General features: G+C 44.2%; 1 protein-coding gene across 2 annotated transcripts in view; it reads right to left on the bottom strand.

Annotated features, from left to right (window-relative positions):
* Positions 1–416: 416 nt before the first annotated feature.
* Positions 417–19349, bottom strand: part of TULP4 (TUB like protein 4) — a 276958-nt gene continuing 258025 nt past the window's right edge. For both annotated transcript variants that reach the window (XM_075924530.2, XM_075924532.2), the window contains 2 exons: positions 14698–17267; positions 417–8962 (listed from right to left, as the gene is read on the bottom strand). In XM_075924530.2, the coding sequence (XP_075780645.1) occupies positions 8846–8962; positions 14698–17267 (2687 nt within the window). In that variant the 3' untranslated portion in view covers positions 417–8845. The remainder of the gene's footprint in view (positions 8963–14697; positions 17268–19349) is intronic.

The raw sequence follows: 19349 nt of genomic DNA, 5'->3' as shown, positions 1-19349 counted from the left end.
CCATTTCACTACTGACCACACAAGTTTTAAATTGAAGTAGTGAAAGGGGCTAAAGTATTGTTTATTTCAATCCACTGACTGCTGAAGGAAAACTACAGCAGCATGCACGCTAGAGCTGTCTGCAGACTCAGCAGACAACACTGCATCAATCTACAATTGGATCAAGGTTTGCAACCATAAGGGCTCAAGAACATTATAAAAGCTGTACAAGCTGATGGTGATGTGGGATTGCAGGTTCTTCTCACTGGTCACTGACAAAACAAGGGAGTGGATTTAAAAAGCCCTGTCCCACTAGACTCTGTTCTGTAGTTCACATTTAATGTTTTAAAAATATTAGCATCGCAAAACAGAGTAATCTACTTTAATCTTATTTTTGCCCATTTTTGTTTAGTTAAAAAAAGACAACAGAGGCTCACTTCCAGCCACCAAAGCATTTTATTTATTTATTAAAGATGAGAGCACTTGAGGTAACAAAGTTTCCAGTATAGAAGTGGCAATAAGAAAAATAACACAAATCCCAAATGTAATTTCTTTCAGTTAAGAGCAGCCTGTCTAATATTCAAACACATGGAAAGTTATTGTAAAAACTCTTTGTCTATCATCTTCCTATGTGAATGACAGCAGGAATAATAGGCAGGAGGTCTCAGAATGAGCAGAGAAATCCCAGTTTAGAAATATAGTTGTTCAGGAAAGCAAACGATAAGAAAGCTGGCTCTGGAATATTTATGTATTTCTGATTAAAGACTAATCATCTGTTTTAAAAGCATTCAAGATGTTGAACAAAAAGCAAGATACAACAAATAAGTCATGGATTTTCTAGTCTGCAAAATTTTATTAAGCAACAACTGGACAACTCTTACAACTCCAAATCATCAAGGAAAAATTGGGCTATCAGTCCATCTCTCAATCATGTAGATAGTAAATAATTTGGACAAACAACATTATTAAAGGGAAACCATTAATGCTTTCTAGGTACCATCCATACAATCTATTACACAAGATACATAAAAAGACAGGCAAATCAGGGTAAGTCTACAATTACAATGAAAACCTGCTTCTTAATGTATATTTAAAAATCTCCCAACATTTCCAGAAAGATATTTTTAAAATAGTGTATGTATGTAACAGTACACAGCAGTGTACCAATTTCCCCGAAGGCTTGAAAAGACCATGCTGGGTCACTGGGCTAGGGATCTAGACACCCGCATGGCTACACACTCATTTAAAAAAATAAAGCCAAAAACAGTAGTAATAAATTCAGAAATAATGTCCGAAGTTACAGTACCAAAATAATGCATTTATAAACAAATGCAAAAAATACCCTTTTCAGGACTACCATGTCTTTTTCAATCAAATGCATCCCCATGCGATTTAACACTACATATTTTGTACCTACAACAAATGAGATCTTAACCACCCCCAACACACACACACGCACAAAGAAAAGAGAGTAACACAGAAAGAAAGAAAAAGAATAGGAAGCTGACGACAAAATATAGACCAAGCTAACAAAAGAAAAAGAAGGGAGAATTACAAGTATATCAACAAGGAACTTGAAATGACAGATTGATGGGAACTGTAAGCTGAGCACTATTTTGATGAAATACGGAACACGCAATCATCTGCTAACATTATACAAAATGTTTCTCTTGGTTTTATCTTTATTTGTAATCTTAACACCTATTATTTGAACCACCTGTTAATCTGGCCATCTTTTACAATCACTTACTTGGCCAATGAAGTAAACATTCAGACAGAGACAGACAGTGTTATCACTATCCAAAACTTCTGTATCAGATTTTATTTTTAAATTTGGAATTATGTAAATTAGAGGGTAACAAGTAGGAACATCTACAGAGCCTTTAATAAATCCAATTTTTCTGTGCATATTTTGGAGAGAAAAGTTGTTTTGGGTTGTTTTTTTATCCCATAGTCATTATGGTCCCAACTGTTCAATTGTATCTGTGTGGACAGATCCTTTTAGATCCCATTCAAGGCAATCTGTACAGCGCAGGTGTCTGTCTGCAGAGACATATTTGTGGATTTATGGGCTTAGAGTTGCTTTTTATTTTAATAAAAATTTCTTCAGTGACTCATCCTTTGTTCTTTTACTTGCTTAACTGTTCTTGCTCTATTTTCCTATTTGCACAGATGCAGTACAAAACAATCAATACCCCAAAGCAATTCCTTCCTAAAACTTCTTCCTCAACATGCAGTGCTCAGTGTTGGGTTGGATATTTTTTAATCCTTGAAGCATCTGTGTGTGATTGTGTATCTCGGCAACTTGAAAAAAATGTAATCTAAAAATGATTCCCCTTTGAGACCATTCCTGGGAGATGGAAATATAGCTTCATTCATTCCAGCATCATACATATATGTAAATAGCCTAAAGCCCTGATCCCACAGTGATCTGTGAATGTAGATCTTGTGCCCATACAGAACTGTACTAAAGTCAGTAGGGCTCTGTATTGGCACCCTGGGCTTACAAATTAAAGAGTTAGCCCACATGTTAACGGACCTTCTATGGTAAAAGCCTGTCCCTCTCACTGGTCCAATCATTACACTAACCTGTACTGTAATTAACAAGCATACTGCAGTAAAATCCTAGTTCCATTGAAATGAATGGAAAAACACCCACTGACTTCAGTGGGACCAGGATTTCACCCTGGTTTTGTTTTTTAAGACTAAAAACTTTAAATGTACATCCAGGCTTAATGATTTGCAGTTTTGCTAATTGTATGCTGAGGGAAATACTTGCTTGGGGCCAGATTCCAATCTCATGTATTAGAGTGCAATTTTGGGGTCACTTTTGGCTGCAGTGAAGTGTGAATTGAGAGTAACTATTATAAATAAGATCAGAATTCGGCCATTTGCTAGCATTTCAAGAAAGTGACCAAATGCTTATGATTAACCTCCAGGACTAGTTGCCAGCAAAGAGTAGTTTGAGACCTGCAAAAGTTCACTGTAGTGCAACTAACTACTGCTCTGGCAAACACCATCTTCTAAGCTAGCCGAAGCCTAATTTCCTCTCTTTTTTTTTCTTCAAAGCTTCTCCTCCTCCATTATGTCCTCTTTGAGATGAAGATATACACAGTTGTTAAGAGCTCATTGGACACCCACATGTAACACAGCCGCAAAAACAGGCTTCAGAAATAACTGCACTCAAATTACCTGAAGCAATAACTCAAAGCACAGGCAAAGTATGATTGCCTCAGAGTAGCAGTGAATCTTCATTGAAACACGGAACAGAAGTGAACCGTGAATCTTGGGGATACTTGAGTGTTTGCTTAAGAAGGATTTACCTAGTTGAGGAGGCCACCGGGCACACTTACTATAGAGTTACTAATACAAGTTGGACCTCGTTGGTCTGGCATCCTCAGGACCTGATTGGTCCTGAACAAAAGGGGATTTGCCAGACCAGAGGAGGTCCCTCTCCTCCTGGGCCCCCACCGGGTTAGGGCTCCAGCCTCCCCGGCTCCCTAGATGCTGCTGCTGGAGTGGGGTGCCACGGCTGGAGCTCCACAGCTGGGTCAGAGCTTTGCAGCTGCCTGGCTCTGAGGCTGGACCAGGGCTTCGCGGCTGGGGCAAGGGCTTCACAGCCCGGGCTGCGCAGCCAGGGAAGAGCTCAGCAGATGCCTGGCTCCATGGCTGGGGCTGGAGCTCTGCGGCCGGGGACAGAACTCCCCACTGTCTCCTCTGTTCCCCTTCCCCATCCCCCCCCACACATTGGGTTGCCAGTGCCCCCTACCGCACTCCTGCCCTGCCACCAGACCTCCCTGTTCCTGGGCTCTGTGGTCCAAGAACATCCGTGGTCCATGCCAGACCATGGCTGTTGCTGGACCAGGGGAGTCCTGGTTAAGGGAGGTACAACCTGTACACAGGACCATTCTGACTGCATATGAAAACTACCATTGCCTGCTCTGGGAATGAATGTAGAAGCATTAACTTAGCCCAATAATTTTCCTTTACGCTACTTTCAACTCCCTCCCCTATTTATTTCTGCTATTCTAGAACCACAGTTCTGCTGTTGAATAGTACCAGTGATCCTCAGGATGAAATTCACTCCTCTGCAGAGGGCTAACAGCTGCATATTATTTTTTAGGCCACTTAAACCACAATTTGAGGGCTAGAGCCAGACTGTCAAATGAAACCTGGCCCCTTAGTGCTGCTCAGGCAGTGCAATGGGGATGGACTTCGGTTGCAAATTGGCCAGCAAGGAAATCCCCTGGCACAGGGTAAGTCCCAGCTGGAGTAAAGCTACTGCAGCCAAGCCCTGCACCAGTCACTCTTCTGACTTTTGGGGAGCAGCTGGTGCAGGACTTGGCTTGGAGAGCAGTTGGAGGAGGAGGCGGCATGTCGGGAAGACAGGTGCACAGTGGAATAACATTTCACATTGCCTATCCACCACCACTGGGCCAATTAAAGCGCCTTAGCTACTCTAAGCATTCTCAGTTCTGGGATCAGCTCAGATTAGCCTTTGAATCAGGGAGCTATAACTGGAGCAGAGCTTAGCCACAACATGCAACCTAGCCCTTGAAATAGGATTTCACAGTGACGCATAGGCTGTACACTGGCCCTCTGCACAGAGATGAATGTCACCCAAACTGAGCCATATAAAAAACACTCATTTTATACATAAGTATCCCCTGCTCTATACCTCAAAACCAAGGCAAGCTCTAAGAAATGATAGAGCAAATAATGAGTTGTATTTTTTTAAACCAACCCCGCCACTGAAAAAGATAGTTAAAACTCAAATGGGAAAACACACAGTGTAGAGGACAGATTTCTGCAGGTCTCAAAAAATCATCAACACTATATGTAGTCTACAGAATCCCCAATGGCATATCTATTGTTTCCAACTGCCTGATAAACAAGATTCTTCCTTCCTTTATAAAATATTGGTTATTGTCCAGCAAAAAAAGTCATCCTATACACATTCTTAAACAATTTCTTACATCAACACATTGCTAGCAAACAATTAATTACAATGATCCTCTTTTCATATAAATAAGAAAGTGTGTATAACTCATTGGTACATAGTAATAAAATAATCCCTAAATCACTTATTACATTAGGCAAGATAAATAATTTGACTCAGACAATAACAGGAAATCTGCATTAAATTATTTTTAAAAAATAACTCAACTCCCCCAATAAACAAAGCATAAGTCCTTAGGCTGTAAATTATTGCACAACTAAAAAAAACCTTTGGAAAACCATATTGAACTACTGAAAATTACTAAATTATAAAATAATTCCATAATTCAGAACATGTTGCTATGTTCTTCCTAGAAGAACTTACAATTATCTACAGAAAAAAACTAGGTTGCAACACTTAAATACAAAATGTAAAATTAGTGTTTTGGCTTGAATGTAACAGCAATCTTCATGATTAAAATTTTCCTTGTGGAAGTATTAGTTTGGAGGGCTTTTAAAAGTGTTTCTTAAATTTTCTCTCCACATATAAAGAAAAAATAAAGAATGATCACTCTAACCCTGCTGTTTTCATAATTTAGGACCTAATTGTACAGTCAGATACATATATACAACTCAGTTGACTTCAGCAGGAATTGTGCATACTTAACAGACAGCAGAATCTGTCTCGAACCCTGGGTAGGCTTTATGCCATTGAACTGTTGCTTTAAGGGACACTGTCAACATACGTACAGAAGAAAAACTCTTTATCTTATAATCAGGGGAGCTAACAGCCATACCAGGCCTCTGGGCAGGCTGGAGGGGGAGCCCTGGCTCCAAGCTACCAGAAGGGGCAGGGCCATGGGAGGAAAGGGTAGAGCCAGACAAGGGCAGCCTGCCCTCTGCGCTGCTGGCCCCTAGCCCTTAGAGCTGCTCTGAGCGTGCCGGGCCCTGGTGCACTTGCCTCGCCCTATCAGCGGGCCTATTTATAACAAAAACAGAAAGAATGTTAGAAATCTCAATTTTCACCATTTGTGTTGTTTTTTGTGCTTCCTTGAGGCAAGAACAAGGCTTTCTTCTATGTATGCAAAGTTCCAGAACACTGTGCATGCTACCAGAATCAAATTCTGATGGATCTTGGACAATTAAACTAGACTGGTGGGTTTCATTTAAGTTCCACTTTTGTTTCCTGGTTTTCTTGAATTTGCATATTGATGCTGTTAATTTGGTTCATAATACTGCAGGGAATGTTCAAAAGAAGATGACAAACTTTTGCCGTGAAAGTTAAAGAAAAGCAGTATGAAAACATTTCTGTTTAGATGAGGTATGTTGTGCACACGTGTGTGCAAACACACTTAATTCCATTAAATCTGCATTCATGGCCTAAAAGTAATTGACAGTGTCTCTTTAAAAGAGGAATATTTTTAAAAAGCAATAGAATGCCTCCTAAAATAATTACTATGCTTTTGGCCTCAATTAATTCAGTGCGTACTTCTCAATATTCCAATACTGCTTATGAGTTAAAACAAAAGGAAAAGCTATGTAGCACTTTAAAGACTAACATGAAGGTTTAATAGGTGATGAGCTTTCGTGGGCCAGACCCAGTCTTTAAAGTGCTACATAGCTTTTCCTTTTGTTTTAGCAAGATCAGACTCACATGGCTACCTCTCTATTGCTTATGGGTGGTGTATGTGATTAATTAGCGCTATTAGGATCACTTCAGAAGCACCATTTGGTCAAGCGCCACAATGCTCGCTCATATGGGTAGTGCCACTGAAACCATGTGAGTCCTGTTGCTTAAATAGCATGCAATAATAGAACTTCCACTTCATTTCAAAGTATGCAGGACCACGCCCATTTCTTCCCTGCACTGCCTCCTCCACACACACTCTAGAAGCTGTCACTAAAATGAGTTACTAAATAACTGTGGAGGGGGGAATTCCTTTGTAACAGGAACGTATGCACCTAATTGACAGAATTTCAACAAAAGTGAATACGTGAAAGCAAACAGAAAAGTTATCTGTTAAATGCCAAGGCAAATACTAGGCTTGATCCACGCCCACATGCAAGCAGAGCCCCAGAACAATACAAGGATTATACCACCATCCTCCCTAGAGGCTCCCTGACAGAACGACAGCTGTTGTCTTTCTTGGGCCACACTGATGGAACTTGCTGGGAGATCCTCAGCACATCTATGGATTTCCTTGTCAAAACCCGCCTCTAGCCAGCATTACCCTGTGTGGTCTGGTTTCAAAGTCCCCAGCAAAGGTTGGAGCCAGGAAGCTGCTGCATCCCTTTCTGCACTGGGAGTTCTGTGCTCCCAACGGGTTCCTTGCAATGAATCAAGCCTAGTAAGTCTAGCCTACCGTTACATATATTTCAACCCCTCCTCCCCAGTGATGTATTTTACTTTCTTGATGTATGGTGTGTGTTTCAAACAAAGTGATAGTAAGGCGTAAAACTGACGCTTACATATGGAGATAAACCAGCCACCAACCCCTCTTTCTAAGTGTGTTTAAGTGTGTTCTGATTTGAAGAATATTTTAAAGGAAAACTACAGTCATTTTGCAATCTACTGTGAATTTAATTTATATTTTTCATGTATTATGGGGGAAACATTTCCCAATCCAAGAGTATTCAGCGGCAAAATATGTGCACATATGTGAGAGTGAGCAAGAGAGAGAGAGAACTATAGCAACAAGCAGAATCTCTCTCTACTAAAGTAACCCTTTGAAACACCTAAAACAGGCTTTGACTTACGTAAGACAGAGTTGCAATTAGAAACAGTCTTGTAACTGTATATAGTTGATTAAAAACCCCATAACCACCTATATACATTTTGGCTTTCCATTCTTTATTTGGAGTGTTAACCATTCAAACTACAGCTTATAATGCTGTACTCAAATAGCAGGGTGGTGAAAGGAATGGTATTTTCTTCCTTTTCTCCCTTTTTTTCCCCACCAGCCGTGATGAGAAATCCCCTATTGTTACCACATGCCTTTCTCTTGTCCAAATACAGCAACACTCTGATTCATCATAGATTTAGAAGAATTTACTCACTGGGCCCATTTTCTTTGACAATTTTGTTCTTAACATGTAAACATCTTTTAGCAAGGAGGTGTAGCCCTTGCCCATGCGCTACACCAGGCTGCATTGTATACTATACAAGTAGTACAATCCAAGAGTACTGCTTACCTATACATGTATGTATGAAACTTTCACAATCCCTTCTTTCTCTATTCTCCATCAACTAGTCAAACACATTTATCCCGAGTAACAGCACACACAAAAAGCAGACACCAACTTCTTCAATGCAATGTGTTCTGAAGCCATCCAATGGTAACAGTTTTCTTCCTCTTCTGAATAATACATTAGTATTTAAAAATTAAATGTTGACCTTCATAAACCTCCTTGGTACCTGCAGTGCTCAGCTATGATCAGAGAAGAAACACGTGTCTTCAAGTATTATAGCTTTTTTTTTCCTGCTATCATTGATGTAGTAGTACAAACTGGACCAGAAAAAAGGTTATGTTCCCTGTTTTAAAAAGAACAGCATGATATAAGGCAGTCTGTCAAAGAGAGCAATCTTGTTTAACCCCCCATGAGCTTACGTCAGCTACTGTAGCAAACACAGCAGAACCACCACTACAAGCCAAAAGCCACATTTCTCGACATAACACTGAATGGCTCTCACCAGGTGCTCTTTCTGAAACCCCAGTATGATGTTAAAAAAACCCAAACAAAACAACTCCCTACCCCAATAATGACTAAAGTTAATGCCCTCTTTTGGGCACCAAGAGATTTTTCCAGTTTTACTGCCTTCTTCACCAGGCGCCTTTGTGCACCTAAAACAGGCCGTCCTGACATTTTCCAGTTCGGACCTTAGGAGAAGGTTTTGTTAATGCTTTCCTCTCTCCAGTCTCTGCTCTTTTCATTTGAGGCGTTGAGTCACATTAGCCAGAGCAACGGCAAAGGCCTGCACTGCAGAAAACGGATATTGAAAGTCCAAAATATAAGCATTGCCATCAATTCTTCCAAACTGCATTACCTGGAGAAGGGCGAAAGGAGGGAAGGAAGAAAATGAAGAATGAGAGGTCAATAGACAGGAGAAACCAAGACATAGCAAGGAAAAAAGCAAGACTGAGATGCCCTTATTCAAACTGAATAGTACCTTGCTCCTTCTGAAATCGAGGAGGCCAGTTGCAGAACAAAGTACTACCAAGCATGAGTGAGGACATCCCAATCTGGCCCATAGAAATCTACTCTAGAGAGGAAACACACAACCTTAAAAGATACAGGATCAGATTCAGTTTGGTGTAAGCAGACTTACTATTAACGATTTCAGTGGAGTTGGGTCAGGACTGAGGTCTGTATCATCTGATCCTACACAAAAATCAGAGGGATCTTCAGAGAGAGATCCCACTGCATCAATCTATCAGGAAGGCAGAGTGTGCTTCCAGGAAAAAGCCACAGCAGGGCCTGCACCAAACCTGTATATGCAAAGGGCCAGGACCTGTATATGAAGGCTCTTTCACTCTACACTGCCTCTGGGAGCCCTCCAAACCCCTCAGAAACTGATATCAAGGCTTCCATGTGGCCACAGCACCCCAAGAGAAATATATGTAAAGTGCTCCAAGAGAAAGATTTAGTTTTTTACTCATTTTTATAAGGCCAGATAATTTTCATCATCCCAGTCTGCTCACATTTCCCTCTAGTTCACCAGCTTCCATCCTTTCTCCCAGCACAACTCTTAAGCTGTACGAAGAGGCCTCTATAATCTCTGGCAGTGTGCAGACTTGCCAAAGGTCACACACCTTGCATGACACTCATGCCTATTTTTTTTCTGTCCATCCCTGATGATCAGGGTCGCCAAGCCGCGGTGAGCCCTGCTCGCCAGCCGCGCTGTCCGGCGTTCTGCGCATGCGCAGATCGCCGGAATCCGGCTCTTCCGGGTTGTAATCTACTCGCCATGGGCAAGTAGATTGCAAAGATTGTCAAGCCCTGCTGATGATCACCATGATCCCTTCTTGGCCTTAACATCTATAGATCTATACATGTACATCAGCTGAGGATCTGGATCCCCGCCTCCAAGGCAAAGGCAGTACAAGCTGAAGGGGAAACAGGCATATATCAGACAGAAACCAAAGTCACTGCTTTCGTATTTGTCCTGAAGTTGTTAGTCATCTGGTTTTTGGATAGTATCAGTCATTCCAATAGTAACAGAGCTCACTGCTCAGTGAAGAGGAAGAAACAATAACGAAACTTGGAAATGGCAGCGGTGCTTAATGGCTTCTTTGTTTGGGTTTTTATCAAGAAGATTGATGGTGAATGGATGTCTAATATAGTGAATGCTGGTGGAAATGGGGTAGGTTTAGAAGTTAAAATAAAAAAAGAACCGGTTAAAAATTACTTAGAAAAGTTAGATGTCTGCAAGTCACCAGGGCCTGATGAAATGCATCCTAGAATACTTAAGGAACTGATAGAGGAGATATCTGAGCCTGTAGCTATAATCTTTGAAAAGTCAGGGAAGACGGGAGAGATTCCAGAAGACTGGAAAAGGGCAAATATTAGTGCCCAGCTATAAAAAAGGAAATAAAAACAACCCAGAAAACCACAAACCACAGTCAGTTTAACTTCTGTGCCAGGAAAGATAATGGAGCAAGTAATTAAGGAATTCATCTCAAACAACTAGAAGATAGTAAGGTGATAGGTAACAGCCAGCATGGATTTGTAAAGAACAAACCATGTCACACCAATCTGATAGCTTTCTTTGATAGGATAATAAGCCTTGTGGATAAAGGGGGAGTGACAATTGTGGTGTACCTAAACCAGTGATCTCCAACCTTTTTAAGCATGAGATCACTTTTTGAATTTAAGTACAATCCAACATCTACCTCAAACCCAAACATCCTTGCCCTGTCTCCTTCCTGCCCCTTTTTCTGAGGCCCCGCCCCTGCTCACTCCATCCCCCCCCATCCTTACTCACTTTTATCAGGTGGGGCACAAGGGTTTGGGGTGCAAGAGGGGTTCAGAATGGGGTTCAGAATGCTGACTCTAGCTGGGCACTGCTTACCACAGGTGGCTTCTGGGTGGTGGTGCAGGAGACTAAGGCAGGCTCACCCCTATCCTGGCCCTGCACCACTCCCAAAAGCAGCCAGCAAATTCTCTCCATCCCTACCCCCACCCTGCACTGTGGAGATGGGGTAGAAGGAGGGGCACCCTGACATCAGCACCCTCTCTTCCTCTTCTTCCCAGGCCCTGCACAGCAAGCAGGAGGCTTCCAGGGGTGAGGGGTACTTCCAAGGAAGAGGGCAGGAGCAGCACCGCAGTGCTGAGAGGAGCAGATGAAGTACTGGCACTTAACAGCCTCCCGGCCAAACCTGTCAGGATCACCTGTGAGAGGTTCCAAGATCTACCAGTAGATCCCAATCTACTGGTTGGTGACCACTGACCTAGACTTTAGTAAAGCATTTGATATGATCTCACATGACCTTCTTATCAATAAACTAGGGAATTACAGCCTAGATGGGGCTACTATAAGGTGGGTGCATAACTGGCTGGATAACTGGTCTCAGAGAGTAGTTATTAGCAGTTCACAATTATGCTGGAAGGGCATAACAAGTGGGATTCCATAGGGGTCTGTTTTGGGACCAGTTCTATTCAGTATCTTCATCAACTGTTTAGATGATGGCATAGAATATGGGTTCCCAAACTGGGGGGCATGCCCCCCTGTGGGGATGCGAAGAAATTCCTGGGGGGAGGGGAGCGCAAGGCAACCCAGCCACACACACACCCATCAATCCCTCTCCAAGTTTAGCTGCAATTTTTTTGGGAGGGGGGAGTGAGGGTTTCTCAAAAATCAAGAAGGGGGTGTGATGCCAAAAAGTTTGGGAACACTGGCATAGAGAGTACGCTTATTACATTTGCAAATGATACCAAACTGGGAGGGGTTGCAAGTGTTTTGGAGAGTAGGGCCATAATTCAAATAATCTGGACAAACTAGAGAAATGGTCTGAGGTAAATAGGCTGAAGTTTAATACTCCATTTAGGAAGGAACAATCAGTTTCACACATATGAATGGGAAACAATTGTCTAGGAAGGAGTACTGCTGATAGGGATCTAGGGGTCATAGCGGACCATAAGCTAAATCTCTCTCTCTCAGCGGTCACTTGATAACGAGTAGAACATCTTTCTGTCACCCTCCTATTTGTGGATCCATTGATGGCTGACCAGCCCAGTTCTGGAGCTACAGGTCTTATCCCAGAAGGGGCAGATGCTGGTGGTTACTAGAAGGACGCAAGGTAGTTTTTGCCATGCTTTTCTCCTTCTCCACCTCTCCTCATCTGCACTGAGGCAGAACCTCTCAAATTGCATCACCCCCTCATGGATTAACTCTCTCCACTGGGGAAGGTCCTGGGAAAGGTTCTCCCAAGTGTTAACAACGAAGCTGCACTTGTTTATGTTTGCCGTCAACATGTCCTTAAATCACTTTCTCTGGCCCCCAATGCTCCTCCGTCCTTCCTTTAGCTCGGAAAGCTAAATATGGGTCAACAGTGTGACACTGTTGCAAGAAAAGCAAACATGATTTTGGGATGCATCAACAGGAGTGTTGTGAGCAAGACACGAGAAGTCATTCTTCCGCTCTACTCTGCGCTGATTAGGCCTCCGTTGGTGTACTGTATCCAGTTCTGGGCACCACATTTCAAGAAAGATGTGGAGAAATTGGAGAAGGTCCAGAGAAGAGCAACAAAAATGATTAAAGGTCTAGAGAACATGACCTATGAGGGAAGACTGAAAGAACTGGGCTTGTTTAGTTTAAGAAAGAGAAGACTGAGAAGGGACATGATAGCAGTTTTCAACTACCTAAAAGGGTGTTTTAAGGAGGAGGGAGAAAAATTGTTCTCCTTGACCTCTGAGGATAGGACAAAAAGCAATGGGCTTAAATTGCAGCAAGGGAGGTTTAGGTTAGACATTAGGAAAACCTTCCTGACTGTCAGGTGGTTAAACATTGCAATGAATTGCCTAGGGAGATTGTGGAATTTCCATCTCTGGAGATATCTTAGAGCAGGTTAGATAGACAGCTATCTGGGATGATTTAGATCAGTGGTCCCCAACACGGTGCCCGCAGGCGCCATGGCGCCCGTGGGGGCATTTCAATGCGCCCGCCAGGTGCTCAGGGCTGGCCTGGCCCCGGGCACATGGCGCATGGGCGCTTGCGGGGGGAGCGCCGGGCGCACGGCACTCGGTGGGAGGCGGTGGGGGGAGCGCCGGCCCCGGGCGCGCGGCACTCGGCAGGAGGGGGGGAGCGCCGGTCCCGGGCACGCGGCACTCAGCAGGAGGGGGGGGAGCGCCGGTCCCGGGCGCGCGGCACTCGGCAGGAGGGGGGGGGAGCAGGAGCGCCGGCCTCGGGCGCGCGGCACTCGTCGGGGGGGGGGGGAGGAGTGCCGGCCTCGGGCGCGCGGGACTCGTCGGGAGGGAGGGGGTGGCAGGGAGCGCCGGCCCCGGGCGCGCGGCCCTTAGAGGGGGCCCTGCCCCCGGGCACGCAGCTATGGGGGGACCCCGCCCCCGGGCGCGCGGTAGGTGGGGCCCCGCCCTCGGGCGCGTGGATGGGGGGGCGCCCCTGGTCCCCGCCCCCTGGCGCCCGGCGGGCAAACGGCCACGCCCCCTGGCGCCCGACAACCTAAAAAGGTTGGGGACCACTGATTTAGATGGTGCTTGGTCCTGCTGTGAAGGCAAGGGACTGGACTTGATGGATCTTTTGAGGCCTTTCCCACTTCTCGTGTTCCATGATTCTGTGAATATTTCCATTGATTTATAATGACAATCTATCTTGGGATTTCTATGTCCCTCAATCTGGACCCCTCACATCTATTAACATATTGTATCCTTTGAACAGGCCAGGGAGAAAGGCAAGTACTATTCCCATTTTACAAATGTGAAATTAAGATGCAGAGGGGCAAAGTGACTCACTGAAGGTTACACAGGCAAGTCTGTGCCTAAGACAGAAACTGAAGCCAGCTTGCCTGAGTTCCAGTCCAGTACTTTATACTTGATTGTTAGCAGCCCATTTGGGTCTGATTTTGATGTATTAATGTCCCACTTGGACAAACTGAAAGAACCCCATTCTGATTTTGGTTTTCTAAAATATCTAAAGGCCTTTCTTTTCCTGAGTATCACATAATCTTCTTATTCCTTGGGAGAACCACAGAAGAATCCTCCAGAAGAATCCTCCAGAAGAATGAATCAGCTGGCCTCTTCTCATGTACTATAGGGTCACTGTTTATTTGGAGTGATTTGGGGTATGGAGGGAGGCCTAGTTGCTTGCCCCTGTCTCTAGTCCTGCTTCCTTATATATTTGGGGGGGGGGGGGGGGGCGCGAAAGAGAATGTGAATGTGTATTGAGATTCACTAATTCTCTCAAACTAGCTATCAGCTGCAATTTCTAATTTGAGGTGCAAATGGAGTTTGCATTAAGAGCAAATTCTTGGATTTATCTCTAATGTTGCAAGTTAAGATTGTTACTAAAAAGGTGGCCTTTCCCCAAATGGACAGGAAAAGTATACAAACACACTTTCATTTTATATATTTACACACTGAACCTCATTTTTAAAAACTGCTCATGACAGGAATTACCAGCAGAACTAAGAAACCCTTTATAGAAGCACAAGAAGATGCATGTAAGTTAGAAGCACAGTGCAGCATTGCCTCTCAGAGCTAAGGGAGCAGAATAGAGTATCTTTCTCCCCAGGCAGTTTGACACCACAATTGCTGCTGCCCTCTTACCTGTCGCCCTTCCAGCTCAATCTGGAAATTTTTTGCAGATTCCTGGGTCACCCGTCCTCCAAAGTCCAGCTGATACACTTGTGTCGCCTCGTTCCACAAAGGCTGCTTGTTGGCCATCACATACACAAAGCCCTGGCTTCCTAGCCTTCCATCCTCCTTTTCATTGGCCTTCCGGCACTTGAACTCATCCAGCTCACTGGCTGTCCTCAAATTCCTTTTGGTTTTCCATCCCTTTTTGCTGCCTTGGCTCTGGTTCATCAATTCATCCCCACTGATAAAAAGCTCTGGCTCACTCTCTGAACTGTCCTGAAACTCATTCGTCTTGTTTAGCTTCTTTGACTTCAGCTGATCCTTTTGGCTCTTGACTTTCTTCTTCTCTCTTCCTAGTCTAGGGCTGGATATTAGGGAATTGAAGTCAGTCAAAGTCCTTGTCTCCTTTTTGACCTTGCCCTCTGTGATAGCCTGCATATTTCCTTCCTCTGCTCGACTGTCCAGGCGCTTCCGGTTCTTCTTCCCAAACTTGTCTGTCCGTTGAGGAACAGGACTTTCTGTGAGGGAGAGAACCTCCTGGAAGGTGTCTGCTGTCTCCACCATTACTTCTGTGCCCACATGACCCTGAAGCTCCACCGCAGGTGGAGACATAACAGGCTTCTCCACCACTAGAAGTGGCTTGGGGGGCAAAGTGCCTTGGGAATTCTGTACAGGTGGGCATGCACTGTAGGAATTCCATGGGTGCAAGGCTATTGGTGGCAGCTGTAAACTAGAGCAAGTGCTACTTCCTGGGTACATGGGTGGCAAGGGGCAATAGGAGAGATTAGATGGGTAACCTGGCTGAAGCACTACAGTTGGCTCTTGTTGTGCAAACTGTGTTGGGGCCAAAGCTTCCTTAGGGGAACAGGGGGCCTGCACTCCCTGGAGGGGAGGGGCACTGTAGCTTCCTGGATAAGGTACTCCAACCCCATAACTCATCTGGAAAGTGGCAGTGGGACTGGTTGGAGATTTGGGGGAAACAAATGGCACTCGAGACATATCGAGATGCTGAGCTTGAGCAACTAGAGGAGCAGGTTTGAGAGGGTTGGGCACTGAACTTTGAGCTGTCCTTTCTTGAGGAACCCAGATCTCCTCACTCACCATAGGATCCCACTGGTACGGAGGCGGCCGCTTCACACCAACAGCAGCCTCTGTCATGGCTACAGGTACGTGCCTTATTGATTTTTCCACTGGACAGTGCTGAGAGAGTGCCTCATCCTCTGTGAAGGCAGAGTTGATATAATCTGTCCGATCACGGGAGTTATCCGGTGGGCTCAGTAAATTGTATGAGGACTGGGAGGCCAAGGGCGAGGTACTGACTGAGTGAGCAATAACAGAGCTATGCTGGGAGCTGCTCCCAGTGGCTATGTCAGGCCTCATACCACTAATACTGTAAGTGCTGTTACTAGCATTGGCATTACTGATGTTCCCACCACCACTGCTACTGGTGTTGCTGCTGCTGCACTGGCTACAGGTGTATAATGCTGTCGGTGCCCTCTGCTGGTACTGTGCTGTCACAACATTGCTCTTCGGTTTTGGTGGAAGTTGCAAAGTGGCTCTCTGGCTGTCAACCAACTGAGCCATTTTCAGAGCTGCCTCTCTGCTGTTCCTCCTCAGAGTAGCATGGATAATACTACTGTCCAGCCTCTGTGTGATGCTACGGGCCTGTGACAGCTGGCTGGCAATTTCTGGGTAGGGAGGTGGATCCCCAGTTGGTATAGAATAACGAGGAACGGTCAGCCTGTTCAGAGTAGCACTGGAACAGGGCTGCTGGATTTTCTTCTCCGTCGCAGTAATGCGTAAAGTGGCAGAGCTGCCGGGGCCCGGCAGGGTATAAGTGTTCAGCATCCTCGTTCGAGGACGGCACACCTCTTCCACATTCCCACTGCTATCAAAGGTCGTTATTCGCTCATAGCCAAGAGGGGTTTGATAATGTCCAGCTGGATACAGGGAAAAATCTCCCTTTTTCAGACAGAGATCCAGAGGCGGCTGTGGGGGGATAGGTGGGGGAGGTGGTGGTGCAGTGGGAGCAGCTGGTATGGTTCCAGGGTAAGGAGGGGGCGGGTTCATTTTGTTCAGTTGTATTTCTTGTGCAGTGCTGAAGACAACAGAGTCTCCTTCTGCCAGTTGCTGTACTGGCCGTGAAGCTTTTGCCTTTTGAAGGTGTTCGTGGTCTCTGTCTCCATCTCTGTGATCCATTATTGCCATTTGCATTGCCCCCTGAGGCTGCAGGGATAACTGAGGCGGGGCCTGGATGATGCGTCCCATTTCTACTCCTCCAAAAATCACCTGTCCTGGATTGGAGTACCTACTTGAGACTGGGTACTGCATGGCACTTTCACCTGCATGCTCCGTTGTCCCCACTGCTGTTGTTTGATTGGTCAAGACATCCAACTGCACATTCTGATTGGCCAATAAGGACTGGACCAGTCCTATGCTCTGAGTCGGTGACATAGCTTGCGCTGAGCTATGAATAGGAGCAATAGGGATATTGACAGTACAGGGCGGATTGTTCTCCGGGACTCCAGATGCTCCAGTTACTGCAATAAAAGTCAAAACAAGCGCAGTTTAGAGACTGCTATGATCAAAACGGAAAGTAGAAGATTATTAGATTCCCTTCTCATGCACTGCAAATTGTTTATTTTACCTGTGCTACGGGGTATCTAGTCATCCACAACACACCATCATTAATATTACAACTAATGGCAATCATTTTGAGCCTAATGCAGCAGAGCATTCAAACATGCATATAACTTTAGGCATGGAAGCAGTTCCCAATTAAAGTCAATAGGACTACGCAAAAGTTAAAAGTGTTTGCTGAGCTAGGACTTTGCACAGCACCTTCTATTTATGTGGCAATTTCCCAAAAGACGGGAAGGCGCAGTCTTTGCACGGACTACTTGCCGTCTAAGGTAGACAAGATGTGAACAAGAGTTCAGGAAAGGGAAGTCTGGGTTACTAGTGCTGAGGATAATGATTCGTGGAAATAGTGAATTTTTAAGGGACATTTGAAGGAGACAGAGGTGGACAAAAAGAGAGAGTATCGCAAGAGAGTGTAAGACACCATAATAGGAATGACAAAGGCAACAGTACCACAAGAGAAATGGGAAGGATCATAGAGAGTTCAGGGTGGGATGGGAGAAATGAAACAGATGCCACTGCAGGCACTATGATTTACAGATATTGGTTTTGATGCTGTAACAGAGAGGAAGCCAGTGAAATGATTCAAGGATAGAGTGAGTTGGTCGGAGAACTGGAGAGGGAAGATGACTTTCACAGCAACATTCTGAATATACTGGAACTGGTATAGGTGAAAAACCAAGTGTAAGAAGAGAAGGTTACAAACATCAATGAGAAAAACAGCCCAAGTGTGAATGAGGGTTCAGCAGTAGAAACAGTGAGGAAAGGATAGATTTTGGTGGCATTCACCAGAAAGTAGCAACAGGACATGAGATTTGATTCAGTTCCCACTGAAATCAACATATTTCCTGATGTCGACAGGTTATCAATTTTATACCCTAAAGCATGAGATTATATCATCATCATTTTAGCTTGAACAGATTTATAACTACTTACACTAATCCAAGTAAACTTTCCATTTGCCATCATGCTGTCAGATATCCAAAAGTGTTTAAATCTACTAGTGGTTATATTAAATTTGCCCTTTGGGCACCTAACTAATGACTCCTCTCCAGCACAAGAGCAGGTGTTTACTATAGCTTTAGGTGCTTAAGCTGCATGATATTCTTTATTACCTCATAGCTATTTATTTTCCATATTGGTCTTCTTGTGGGAAACTTTAAATCTACAAAAACTATTTCCTAGGTCAGATGTGAATTTTCAGGAGAAATATGACAGAAAAGAGAAGTGGATAAGAAGAGGAAGACTGCTGGGAAAGATAGGGCAACATATTTTCCTTCTAGCTTTTAAAAAGAGTTCCTTAAGATCTTATAGTAGTTTGATTAGATGAGGTTATACGTATCCAAATATTGCACTGCACTTTTCTTAACTAACCTCTCCCCCAGTTTCCCTAAACCTGAGATGAGGCTTACGCAGGTAGGTCCTTTAAAATAAAAGGAATAAGCATTATGAATCCAGTCCAGCTCCCAGGGAAATTCATGGGAGTCTTTCAACTGATGTTCATGGCAGCTGGATTGGGCTCCATGTTAGGAAATATCTAATAAGAACAGCAATTGTTTTCAAATACATATTAAATCTCCCCACCCCAATGTCTCCAAAGCTTTGTGCCTTAGTTCTGTCAGTGTTCTTGGCTGAATACCATTCATGTCTAGTGATTCAGCAAAACAAATTCAAGCACCATTCTTGAATTACTTTGATTCTTGAAGTCAGACATGTTATCACATGCTTTAGTGTATCAGGGGTTTAGAGCCCAATCTAAAATCCCAAGAAGGCAACAGGAACTTTTACCACTGTTATATGGACCAAGCCCTTACTGGTTTATAATTTTTCAACTTTCTTCCGCACCTTCCTCCTTAAAGAGACTTGAGTCTCCGTGAAGGTCACACTTTGGATTCCCATGAAACGTGACCCTGGAACAGGAATTTCCCCATTATCCTCTACATTATAGGAATGATGAAAACAAAATCACTTAAATCTGTACT

The sequence above is a fragment of the Pelodiscus sinensis genome, chromosome 3 (genome assembly GCF_052426305.1).
Source record: "Pelodiscus sinensis isolate ZL-2025 chromosome 3, ASM5242630v1, whole genome shotgun sequence".
Lineage (NCBI taxonomy): Eukaryota > Metazoa > Chordata > Testudines > Trionychidae > Pelodiscus > Pelodiscus sinensis.
This window is presented reverse-complemented; position numbering and strand designations above follow the sequence as displayed.